General features: G+C 29.1%; 1 protein-coding gene across 2 annotated transcripts in view; it reads right to left on the bottom strand.

Moving 5' to 3' along the window:
• The window catches only part of Nos (Nitric oxide synthase), a 752676-nt gene extending 742078 nt beyond the window's left edge, over positions 1-10598 (bottom strand). Inside the window, exon 1 of one of the 2 annotated variants that reach the window (XM_075364470.1) lies at positions 10441-10598. In XM_075364470.1, the coding sequence (XP_075220585.1) occupies positions 10441-10554 (114 nt within the window). In that variant the 5' untranslated portion in view covers positions 10555-10598. The remainder of the gene's footprint in view (positions 1-10440) is intronic. The other variant, XM_075364469.1, reaches the window with a different exon arrangement.
• Between the last annotated feature and the right edge of the window lie 3101 nt (positions 10599-13699).

Raw genomic sequence — 13699 nt, 5'->3', positions numbered from 1 at the left:
GTTGGAATCGATGAAAATAACTACCACTTATGAAATATCATTGAAAATCTCTCAATGAGGGCTTACTACTGCAGTTAAGAAAAAGTCAAAATCCAAATATGTTTGGATTTTGGACACTTAAGTTGATTCCAATCAAAAGGGAAAGTGCACAAGTAGATGTTACAACAGTCCTAAATTTAAAATTTCAACATCCTACGGCTAATCATTTTTGAGTTATGCGAGATACATACGTACGTACAGACGTCACGCCGAAACTAGTCAAAATGGATTCAAGGATAGTCAAAATGGATATTTCCGTTGAAATCTGAAAACCGAAATTTTCCACGACCACAATACTTCCTTAACTTCGTATAAGGGAGTAAAAAAAATAATAAAAATATAGATAATAATAGTTATTTTGCTGTTCAAAAACTTCATTTTAATGTATTTAATCTACTGCACAGTATTTATAATAAAAATTATTATAATTTCTGATAACGGAAAAGTAGTCTGATTAAAATTTTTATTATTTACATTTTATCTTAATTTGACTGTCAATTTTCTTTAAACTAGAACGGAATTAATGTATTTAATCAAATAGCAGAATTATCTACTTAACAATTAAGAAAAAATAAGAAAGACGTAATCCTTAATATAGATTAGCATTATGTGAATCCCTACAACCATTTCTTGGTAAGAGAATTCCATCATCAAAAATAATTTACGACTTATCTTCTTCCTCTTCCTTTAGAATAAAAACAATTTTAAACTGATGTGTTGACGTAATTTAATGAAAGATGACTAAAGTATAATTTTTTTTTATGTTCAGGATTTTAGTTAAATTTTTACATCTAGGAAATTTTATATTGTTTCTTACTCTTAATAACTGATTAAATAAAAATTACAAGTAAACAGTAATAAAAAATCGAAAATAGAAAAATAGAAAAAAATATGCTGCTATATTTTTTATAAATAAAGATAATTATCACGGCTAAATGAAAATTACCTTGTCTTTTAAGCGCAGATTCCTGATTCGAATATCGGTTAATAGCGTTTTTCTCACGCTAAAAATTTTTATTCGACATTTATGTAATATATAAACGCTAAAAAAGGCATCGGGTCGTAAAAATCAAACCTGATATTTCCCACTCGACTAAAACGAGGAAAAAATTAACCCTCTAAGGTATAAATCTACCGAGTTTTATTAAAATCTAAGTAATTTTTACGTGAGCGCGCACAAGGACGACCGTAGTTATTTTATTATATGTGCAGAAGATTATAAATTAACTTTTCATTTATTTTTTAAATGTTAAAATAAAGAAATGTTAACACATACAAATAACATAAAAAAACAAGCATCTTTAAATATTAATGCTTCATTATAAGTTATCCTTTTAAGTACAGATAGATTAAACGGGAAATCACGATTTGAAAAAAAGATTAAGCTTATCTAATAGTTAATTACATAATTCGGTGTCGCTAGTAAAAAAGTGCGTTAACTGACATTTTTATTGGCTATAATCAATTTTTTTTTTCAGAAAAATACTAAAACTAGCTTCATTTTTAATTGGCTATTTCATTCAAAAAATTTGGAAAGTTATTATAAAATTTAAAAAAAATTATTTTTTTTTAAATCGGGACATAAAGTAAAATCTCAAAACTTTCAACTCGTTTTTCTTAAAAACGAGTTTCTAAGACGGTTTTTTTGTCAGCACGCATTTTTCACTTGCAACAAAGAATTATGAATGATTAAAAAAAAACAAAATAAATCCAAAAATTAACGAAGATAGAATTTTTAAAGGCAACATTTAAATTTAAAAATCTTACCAACAAATACCGAAAGAATTTCGTAAATTTCTTAATTAAAAAATTACGAATTCCTATGTATTTGTAAAAAAGTAAAATTCGATTCACAAGACGCTTAATATATAAATATTTGTTTCATTATCATATTCAGAAAAATAATATTTATCGTATAAAGAGTTTATACCTCAAAAACATAATTAAAAACGTGGTAAATGATTTAAATATATGCAGCGTGATATTGTTTACATGAGTTATCTCGAATAGTGTGCATCAATCAGTACAGTACACAGAAAAAAATCTTATTCAAGGTCAGCCGTACACTAACGACAAATGAATCTATTTATAAATATATGAGTTTGATTTTATACCGCGCATTATTTTTCTAAATTTTCATTCTGAAACCTGAAGGGATAACTTAGGACATGTTTTCTTCCATAACACCACATACACATGATTTACATGAATGGTGCATATGTTAATGTGTATTTCGTAATCAATTTATCAACAAGACTAAGACAATGGTTTAATAAGTAAATATTTTAAAAGTTCACCCATTTTATATTAATAGTATAAGTTAGAAATTTAACTCGTTTTTATTTAAAAACTAAAATTGACTATTATTATCATCTCTATAAGAAATTACTTAATTTCTTACAAAAAAAAAATCTATTTTGAACTATTAAACAAGTAAAAACTATAAAAATTAGCATAATTCAATACGAAACGAAATTAATTGATTATAATGTATGATAAATCCTAAGAGAAATAGGATTGGATTGGAGGGATAGGAAATTCATCAAGGAATTATACTTCGGACAAAGGGTACAGGTTCAAAAGACACTGGAAGAAACGGAAACAGTAAAGATTGGAAGAGGGGTTAGGCAGGGATGCTGCACATCACCAATCATTTTTAACAATTATCGATAACGACTAACTGAGGAAGCTTTGAAAGATTTGGAAGAGGGAGAATGTGTGACAGAAGGAAAGAAAAAATAAAAACAACTAGATATGCAGATGAAAAAGTATTGGTTACAACAGAAGAGAAGCTACAACATATGATGGATAGAATAAACAAGGTAGGAGAAAAATACGGAATGAGAATAAACGATGATAAATCCAAAGTAAAGAGGATATTGACGAATACAGTGTAACAAAAATTATTATTGAGGGGAAGCAATTGGAACAGGGTGCCTACTCTGTAAGCACAGTAAAGTTTTATATAAGTTGTATAGAGGAAATTAACAGCATAATTGCGAATGTTAAAATGGCTACCAGTAACGTTAGAAATCTGCTTACAACATAAAATATACCTTTTGTGATCTGAGAAAGAGATTTTCAAGATGTTTTGTCTGGAATGTGGTATTCTATGGTACAGAAGCATGAAGAATAAAGAAAAGAGAAACTCAGTATCTGGAAAGTTTTGAAATGTGATTATGAAGGAAAATGCTAGGTATTAACTGTTGAGACAGAGTAGTTAATGATCAGCTCTTCATAAATATAAATTAAACTAGGAATATGATTAAGAAGACAATAACACAAAGAAAAAAAGCTAACTGGATAGGTCACATACTAAGACATGACTGTATTCAAAAAGTAATAATTGAAGAAAAGATTGCAGACGTGAGAAGAAGAGGGAGAAGGAGGATAGGAATGTTGAACGATTTGAAAGGGAGCCAAGGATGTTATAATTTAAAAGAAAATCTCAGGATAGACCGTCATGGAGAATGCTGTTTCTTGATACCTATCGCTAAACAGTTCGCACTAAAAAAGAATGTATCGTAAAATTGAATTAAAAATAGCTAAAATTAAAATATATTTTGGCCTATTTGAACAAAAAGATAAATAATTTACTTTTAGTTCTAAAAACAATTTAATAGTTATTTCCATACTGATAATGTGAAATTTACAAGAAAAAAATAATTACACGTCAATAAATTGGAATAGTAAAACTGTTGGAAAAATGTAATAATAACCCCTTATTTTTAAAGGTAGGGTGTATTACCAACTATATATTAGTCGGCCAATTGGTATAGCGATTATCATATTGACTTCCTGAACAACTTGTCTTGGATTTAAATTAAATTTTTGGTAAGGATCAACCATTTTTCATCCAATCATCATATTAACAATTTTATCTTCCTCAGTAAAATACTGGGTTATTCATAAATACCTATCTTTCACAAATTCTTTTAAAAACTAAGTAATATTACATTAAACTGAAGGAAACATCTGCAAATTATTACAAAGGAAAGCTCGCATAGTAATTACCGTGATTTCCCGCTAGACGGCAGTAGTTTCTAAGATGGCGCCGAGTTAATCCGAAAAGGCATACTGTTTACTCAAATTCTTGAAAGCTATGTACGTTTAGGAACAATTTAAAGCAAAATTAAAAAAAAAGAATTCACCTGTATAAAACACGCACAAGATTAATGAATATGTTCAAACATGAACTTTTTTTCAGGTTTAAGATCGATATATTCGGGTCATTTTTTTCGCAGATTCTACCGATACAGAGACATGCTTAAACTTGTTGGAAAATTAGGTGTATCGCAGCTTAATGAAGACAGAGATGATTACATCAACTAATAACATCGCTGTCCGTTTTACTATCACAACAAAATACGATGGTACCTTAATGAAAAATCCCATAACGCCAGATAGGACGCTAAGGCCGCGAAGATACTGTGGTCATTCGATATCTGTGTTTTCTTTCTTCCTGAGTTTCGTGAAGGATTTATACTCCCACTCCTTGCTGATCAATGGAACTTCAAAACCGTATCAGTTTTGTTCTAATACTGATCAATCCTGACATTTTCATATGGATGTTCTCAGAGACGAAATGATGACTCATTTAATTATTTATACAATGTGTAAAGTTGGACGGACTGAAATATTGTAAGACACAGAAAACCTGTAAAATTACCTTCATTTTAAAATTTAAAACCTTTCTCATAATTTATGAAAGATAACTATTTTTTTTCCAATATTTAATAAGAATTAAAACGAATCTTGAATATGTGTAGTATTTTCAAATGTAATTGTAAAATAAAAATATATAAAAAAGAAACATTCTGATACGAATACAGGATTGATCGAATCCTATCAATTTAAAGAAAAATAATAATTAAAAAAATTCAAGTCGATAATAAGATGAGATAATCAAAATTTTTACCAAATGATTATTAAAAAGTACAATTTGAATAATGGGGTTGGGTATCATGATAAAAATTTTACATCGGTATTGTATCAAATATTACGTTTTTTATAAAATAAATACCTCAAATTAAGAAAATTTTCGTTACGCCCAACCCTCATTAATAAATAGCATACCCTAAAATTATTATAAACTGAAAAAAACATAATTAATTCTCTAATACAAAAACTACCATAAAAAAATTTCATTATATTAGGTTTAACAGTTCCTAATCTATAAGAAAAAATATACGCGCGTGTGCACATACAAACAGAAATTTGATAATCTATTAACAAACACATTATATTTATAATACTTAAGTAATATTTTCATATTAATATTATGCACACACACACACACACACACACACGCACGCGCACGCGCACACACACACAAAACAGAAGATTAAAACAAAAAACAATTAAAATCCCTGGGATACTCGATCTGAAAAATCCACAAAGATTGAAAAATTTCGAAAAACTTAGAAAATTATAAAGCAAAATAGGATAATGCAGATAAAGGGGAACTTCAAAACCTCAACATAAAAGAGGAGGAGAAATGTTTAAAAAGAATAACTTTAGAGAAATAGTAAATAATGCAAAGATTCAAATGAATAAGGAAGAAAGAACATCAGAAGAAAAACGGATGCATTGTGAGAAAATGAAGGAAATAACTTATTTAAAAGAAGAAAAAGTAAATATTAGCGTCGTCCCTAGCAGGAAGCGTCGAAATAAAAAAATAAAAATATATATATATAAACTTGCCGTAAGTGATTCCTAATCAACGCCCAGCAAAAACTAATGAAAATAAATTTATAGAAATTTGTACACACGTTCTTCTTAGGGTGTAAGTGCACACCAAGAAAGTATTTTTGAAGTCCCTTGTTTAAAGGATTAAAACGTAGTAACAATGAAATTTACTATTTTCTAATTTCTCGGTAACAAAGGAAGGCATGATATAATCTTTGGTAGACATACCAACAACAAAGGAAGGCATGATATAATCTTTGGTATGTCTAATCTTCATGGGAATATCTAAAAACTAATTTCTAGATTTTTCGAAATTTGACCTTGAAAGGGGGTTAGAAAGGTAAAAACATTTTGAACAATGATTACAAATATTCCCCATTTCCGGCTATACGAAACGAGAATTTATTCGATTTGGGCTTGCAAATACTCTTCCGGCAAATATCTAAAGATCATTTTCGGGTTTTTTGAATTTCCATTTTCTAACGGGTGTGACGGTGTACGGCGCACACAGCCACTGCTACTGTAGTTGGAACGCGACTGGCTGTTTCTGCCTCCGATTACTTGACTAAAAAACATAAAATTAAAAAAAAATAGAAACGATGTACGGTCACTTCCTAGTGGTGTTTGGTAACGCTAAGAACCCGGAAAATACATTTTTACCCGTACGAAGATCAGATAACCAGCTATAATTAATATTTTTAAGATAGAGGCCAACTATTTTGAAACCCGTATTCTTCAGATCATTCAATGTTTTGGGTCCTGTACCGACCAAACTGTTGCTCTGAAGAAATAACAATACACTGATATTTTTATAGATTTTTATATATCGTTTTTCGAAAAAAAATTAACGTTTTAATTTTTTATTTGCACTATACTAATATTTTTAAAATTATAAATAAATTAAAATATTCCTGAACCATTTGAAACAAATAAATAATATTATCATATTTTATTCAGAAAAGTTAAATATCACAAAACTTTTTCGGAATCTCTATGATTAAAGGAATCTCGTACGATCCTTTTAAGTGAGAGTTATAACATTTACCAATTAAAAAAAAACTAATTGCATTTCACGTATTAATATATATATATATATATATATATATATATATATATATATATACGGGAAGATAACAGACGAAAAAAATAACAATAAAGAAATTAAGGAATGTATAATACGATACCAATTTTATACTTCTACTGGGGTAGAGCAATAACTTTTTTATTAGAAAATATATATATTTTTAAGAATTATTATAAAAATTTACTAACGTCGTATATTCTTAATAAACAAACGTTTCTGCGTCTTTTTTTGTCCAATAAAATTTTTATTTTTTAAAATTAATTATAATTGTGTTTTTAAAGTTATAGAATATATTTTAACGTTAAGATTATTTTTTCACGAATGAATTTTCAGATAGAAAATTTTTTTTTTTTTATTTTCTGCTCATTTCAAGGAAATTATAATAGTTTTTTTCAACGATCGAATAGATTTTAAGATACCGACTTTTTTATGTCAAGGTCAATGAAATCACCAATTTATTGCAAAAAGTGACCTCATTACTAAAAAAATATAACAAAAAAAATTGTATTTTTTATTTAATTCGTTTAAATTAAGAGGTAAAAACAAACTTATAAACAAATAAATTAATCATTGAACTATTTTTTAACAATTACACTGTATTTTTTTTTTTTTTTAACTATTTTACTTAACGGGGTAATTTAAAATCAAGTCATCTATAATAATTTTTTAATGAATATATTCACAAAAATATTTTAGCTGGATAAAAATATATGAGTATAGCGTTTGATTATTTGTTGTTTTTTTTTTAATATCGTTCGATTTTCAGTAAATTTTAACATTATTTTTAATTTTACGTATGTTCGCTAAATGATAGTGGAAATTACAATTTGTTCTCCTGGATTAGAGATTAAAAAAGAAGTAATTTTTAAAGTCCGGATTACAAAATATATTTTACAGTTTTATTCTTTATTCAACATGTAACGTTTAATAGAAAAACATTCCTTTCGACACGCCGGAAGGCGGAAGTAGATTTCACCGGTGTTAAGTAGGGGATAAAAAACGATTTCCACCTTAAAGTTAGGGAAAAGTTCAAATTTACTCAATACAATAATGGTTGCATGTGAGAAAAGTTTCACATGTTTAGCATACGACAAGCCCGTTTTCTTACAATTCCAGCAGCATTTTGGTCATCCCTTGCCGTAAGGGTTGGTCATATCAAAAATTGTTTCAAACAAAAGATTCGATACTGTGTCTATTAAGGAAGGTATGATTTTTTTTACTTCAAAACCCCATTTTTTCATCCTCTAGATCAATGGTTGGTGATATCAAAAAACTTTACTTACATATGTTTTAGGCCCTTATCAAAAAAATAGTAGGAACGTTAAACGAGTTCGATATTTTACTTAATAAGAAGGTTACAGCGATATTTTGTTTTTTTTTTCGAAAAAGCCCATTTCCACCCCCATAGTCTGATTTTGCCCGATAACAAACTCGCTCGAGATTTTGGATCGTTATATTTTATGTATCAATTTGAAAGTGATTGGCGCAAAATTACGGCAGTTATCGTGTCCACAAGAAAGTGAAATACATATATAAAATTTTGAACTGGCGGTGGTTTTGGGGTCTGGGAATATATTTTGGGGTCTGCGAAGATATGTCAAAATTTTCCGAAAGTCAAATAATGATACTCATTACAATAGGTAGATGAAAGCTACCAAAAACTGATACCAATAAAAAATAGTACAATCAATTAAAAACTTCTAACACGTATTAAAATTGTGTATTATATTGCATGTGTAGAACAAAATAAATTATTATTAATAAAATTGGTAAAACTATAATGTTTTCTTGGAGTTAACTATTGCGTGAAAACAAAAACCTACTCAATAATCTGAAAAAAAATTAATTAAACATTTTCAGGTTTTACCCGCTCAGTGATTACATGATCACTGATTTTTTTTTTGTTTACAACAAATTTTAGATTTATAAACAAAAAACCTTTTTTTTAATATGAACAATAATTTTCCCACAATTAACAGAAAAAATAAATAATTTTTAATCAAAATAGATCATTTTTATAATTATTAACACGTTTTACTTCGTATATTTTTCTTTTTTTATATATATTTTAGTCTAAAAACGAAATTGAATATAAGATAAGATTTACACCTTATTTACAACAAATAGATGGATTCTAAGAAAAATAGTACAAGAGAAAACTGTATAGAAAACAACAACCGTCATGTTCTGGCGACATCACATTTTATAGGTTTATATTCCTCCAAAAAAATTACTTTGAAAAAGAACTAAATACAAATAGAAATCTATTGTTGTTGATAATAACAAAAATTACTGTAATCTCAACGTTCTTTATATCTAATATTAATTTAATTTATTCATATATTCTTATAAAAAAAATTTCTCACTAATACATAAAGTATGAATTTTAAATTTTATCATACATTTATGCAATATTATCCGAGTAATATATATACTGTACCTAACAAACCAAAAATTAATAGAACATTTTTACATCAAATTATATATAAAAATTACTCTTGTAAGGGAAAATAAAGTTCAAAGTAAAATGAAAAGTATGTCTTTCTTTTAATTACACCGGTTAAAAAAAATTCGCGTTTTCTAACTTACCATATCAAAGAAAAGAAACTAATTTTTTTTAATTACACTGATTTTACACACACTCACACATGAAATATATATTAAGTTACATGTAAGTGTGCGTTTCTTTGATTAATTTATCAATAATATAATAAAAAACAAAATTACATGTAGATTAGAAAATATCAGCTGATACAAGTTATCAATTAAATAAAAAATTAATTTGCCAACTTAAACTTCTTTCTTTACTAATAAAATCAGTAAGATAATGAATGGTTTGTATTTTTATTTTTATACGTATAATAAAGAAGAACAAATTTGAATTATTAAAAGGCATAATTTAGTAAAGTTTTAATATAAAATTTACACGGAGCAGCTATTTTAAATAAATGTATATTTTAGAAATAAAAATAGATTGAAACGGTGTTAAATTTACTGATAGGAAATCTATAGCATAATATATCAATTTTTTTATTATTAACTTAATTATGTTTAACTGAAGAGATTAATAATTACATTTAATTATTTCAATAATTAATTTATTTATTTATAAGTTTACTTTACTAAAAAAATACACTACTGAAAAAAGATTAATATTTTTAATTTAAAAAAAATTTTTATGTTAATACTTTTTTTTTTTAATTAATAGATTTTATTAAATGTAAATCATAAAAAATTATTATTATTATTATTATTAATTATTCTTTTATAATTAATAATCTATACGAGTTAATGTATATATTTTTTACGATTAAACTGTGATATCGTGTATTTAAAAAATAAAAAAAATCCCCATATAAAGAAAAAAATTATTACGCTAAATATCATCGATATAATAAAATAAATTAAAAAATGGGATACTAAGTAAGAAAAAAAAGACAAAGAAAGAAATTTAAAAATGTATACCCTATAAATACATTATTTATAAATAAATAATTATAATATCATATAAAAATAATTAATAATTTAAAAAAAAAATTGCAAAATAATATGTACAATATATAATTAAAAGCTTGAATTTTTTTAAACTTTTTTATTTTTTGTAGTATATTTTAAAACATTATAACGACCTGGAAGACGTTATTGTGTAAGGTGTCGAAACATTCAGCTCTAGTTGCGACGTTCTTCAGACGAATTGGTTTGTTGAGATCGGCAGATCCGTGGTCACCGTGAAGACGCGCCATCGCGTTCTGCTTGTATTCACCGCGCTGAACGACGCTTAAAGTCCACATGGCTTGATATCTCTATCCCTACCACTATTTCATATAACCCGAGATAACGTAAGCGCAAGCGTCGTCACGTGCCTTATTTCATCAATGAAATTCCCCCTCCAACAATAACAATAATACACACTACTTCCTTCTTTACTAAAAAGAAAAATTACCATTTGCCTTCCTTATTTTAATATATATATATATATATATATATATATATATATACATATACATATAAACAAAAATAAATCCTTATTAAATTTTTTTAAAAAATTATCTAGCTGATAAAACTTTCATACCAAAAAGATTATCAATTCGGATAAAAAACACACGCACAAGGACGTAAAAAAAGATGAATCAAATTTTATTAAATTAAATCTGTGTAATTTACAAACATAAAACAATGAATGAATCATTGGTAGTAAATAAGGAAAGCGTGGAACGTGAAGAATATTTCCATACAACATAATATTTAAGGGATTAGTAGTTTAACAGGAAGTTTACGCCATAATTATAAATATCTTCTGCGTATCATATTTTTAATATTCTGATGATGTGAATTTATTAAACAACGAGGCGTCAAGCACCTAAAAACAGAAATCATTAAGCTTGCGTTATTAAATATTTTTTTTTTTTTTTTTTGTTTTAGTAAGTTAAAACCCTTGTTAACTGAGGGTCTCATAAGTTTCCACACAGGGAAAAAATGTTTATTTTTCCTATGTTCAGAAACTTACGGAATTAAGTGTTCTTCAGTAGTGGAGGTCACGTATCGAAATGTGTTTTAAAAACAATGATAGTTATTTAGAACAAATTATATAAATAAAAATGGTTTTCATAAAAAATTTTTAAAAAAACATGTTTTATTTTTCTTATGGAACTTATGAGTCACCTATAGATTTTCTCGGATAGGATGACTGGAATTTAGTGGGATTTTTTATTTACGGCAAAGTGCTCTTCTTTCTATGTCATGGGCAGGATCCGTACAGGGTGGGCCAGCTGCCGTGTCTCCAGATGAGAGAAGGAAGAGAAGTGCTTTAATTACTGAAATTCGTGCCACCTTGCCCCTAAATATAAGGACTGCTCGGCCCTTTGCTTCAGTGTGTTAAGGCCGGCCACCAGAAGACCGAATGTAAAGAGAGGTAAAGAATGTAAAGATTCGAAGTCTGCGAAGCTACCAGTCACAGTACCGATAGCAAAGAGCGCCCAAAATCTCTCAGATTAATGGCGGAAGAAGTGCAAGAGTGAGGAAGTCTTCCTGAATCTTTCTTAGGGTTATACTCGTAGCAGGTCCAGTCCTAAAGTGGAGAAACAAAAAAAAACTGCAATACTCTGACGGGTTTTAAGCGCAGGCCCAAGAACGGGAGTATGGATGAACACAAGACATGCTATAAACCGTAAGGTGAGCTTGGCATTTCGTGGTGCAGAAGGGGAGGGGTTTTAGCGGGTAAGTCGGCAAGGAAGAGTCGCACATTACCATGAGGTTCGAGACCGCATGGTGCCTGTAAAAGGTTTTCCCCTTTGACAAAATAAAAATGCTTTTCTAAGTCGATCTAAAGAAATGTAGGAACTTTTTAGTCCGTAATAAAATGTCACTTCTGACCGATATAAGAACCTGGAATCACTGGATAAAAGAAAATATGCAACCATTTCGCCTCGAATAACGGTTTATTGTTATTTACTTTGTTTGAAATAATTATATATCTTTATATACAATACGATCATAAGTCTCATGATCAAAAACGAACTCCGATTTCGTAGGTTTGTTGTTACTGGGGGCTTGCCATGGCATTTATTTTAATGAACCTGGGCAAGTCATGTTCAAAACGTTATAGATCACATGACTCGACATCCCATCTTGATCAATAATTTCGCAGCAGTACAAGTATGACGTTTTTACAATCTCGTTGTATACTTGTTATGAATCATTATTTAATCACTCTGTATTATTCTGAATTCCAGAATATACTTAGGGCTAATTTTCCCGATATTGTAATACCAGAATATTTTTCATCGTTTAGGTTTCGTGAAACGGAAATTGTATACGATCGTAAACGTAATGGTCGTCCGTTATTGTTGAACGACATTCGTCAGTCACTTTTACATTCTCCAAGAAACTCACTTGGAAACTTTCCTCGACAAACTGGGCTCTCAGTTTGGAGTTCTTCAAAAGACTAAAAAAAAACTCAATTACGCCATTATCAAATTCAAGTAGTCCAAGAATTTGGAGAATCTGACTTTAACAGATACTTCACTACTTCCAGATGATTCAAATATTTAATTCGAGGTGATCTGCGTGTTTTGGATAATATTTTTTTACTCGGATGAAGGGTGGTTTCAAATCTTTCCGGATTCATTAACACCCAAAAAAATGAAATTTCCAGAATCTTATATTTATTATGAATGGTCATTTCATTCTAAAAGGTTGGTATCTGGTGCGACGAAAAGTATTTGAGTCCATTTTTCCCATAGAAATAATAACTGCGTAACATTATTCTGAAATTATTTCAAATTTCGTAGCCCCACTTGGAACCGAAGAATGAAGAAATTGTGTAAGATGGACTTGTGTGAATTGATTCGACGTGAATCTTTCAATGGCCTGTAATTTCCCATGATCTATGGGCTCCACGGTTCCTGAATCTCTCATTACCATTTTTTTTTTCTTGTGAGGAGGGGGAATACCAGTTACGTACGTCCCATAAGGGGCAGTGTCGGACTCGCCACAAGTTCCGCAAGGTGTTAATTGGCGTGCGTATGTGTTCCTGCGCCCTACCGACTAAACCTAAACCCCCCACCAACTCTTCACGCCCGAGGCCAGTCCGGCATTGAAGCATTACCATGGCCCCGGCGGGAGTCTTCGGACTCACGGAATTCAGAGTCCCTGTGCGTAATCACCGTCACGGATCCACGCAAGCACCACGCAAGGACCAGTGGGTAGCTCAGCAGGGAGCTGCCCTTCACCCCTTCGTCTTCCGGTCGTGCTCTTCTGCTTCTCTCAGAAGACTTTTCCCAGAAACTATCATTCCGCTGGCGGCACTATAGAAATCCTACCGAGTACCCAGCTCAGTCAGCCGGTATTTCAGGTCTCTCTTCTATTTCCTTTGTATTTAGAATATTT

Source organism: Lycorma delicatula, chromosome 4 (assembly GCF_047948215.1).
Source record: "Lycorma delicatula isolate Av1 chromosome 4, ASM4794821v1, whole genome shotgun sequence".
NCBI lineage: Eukaryota > Metazoa > Arthropoda > Insecta > Hemiptera > Fulgoridae > Lycorma > Lycorma delicatula.
The sequence above is the reverse complement of the archived record's forward strand: the minus strand, read 5'-3'. Positions and strand labels throughout refer to the sequence as shown.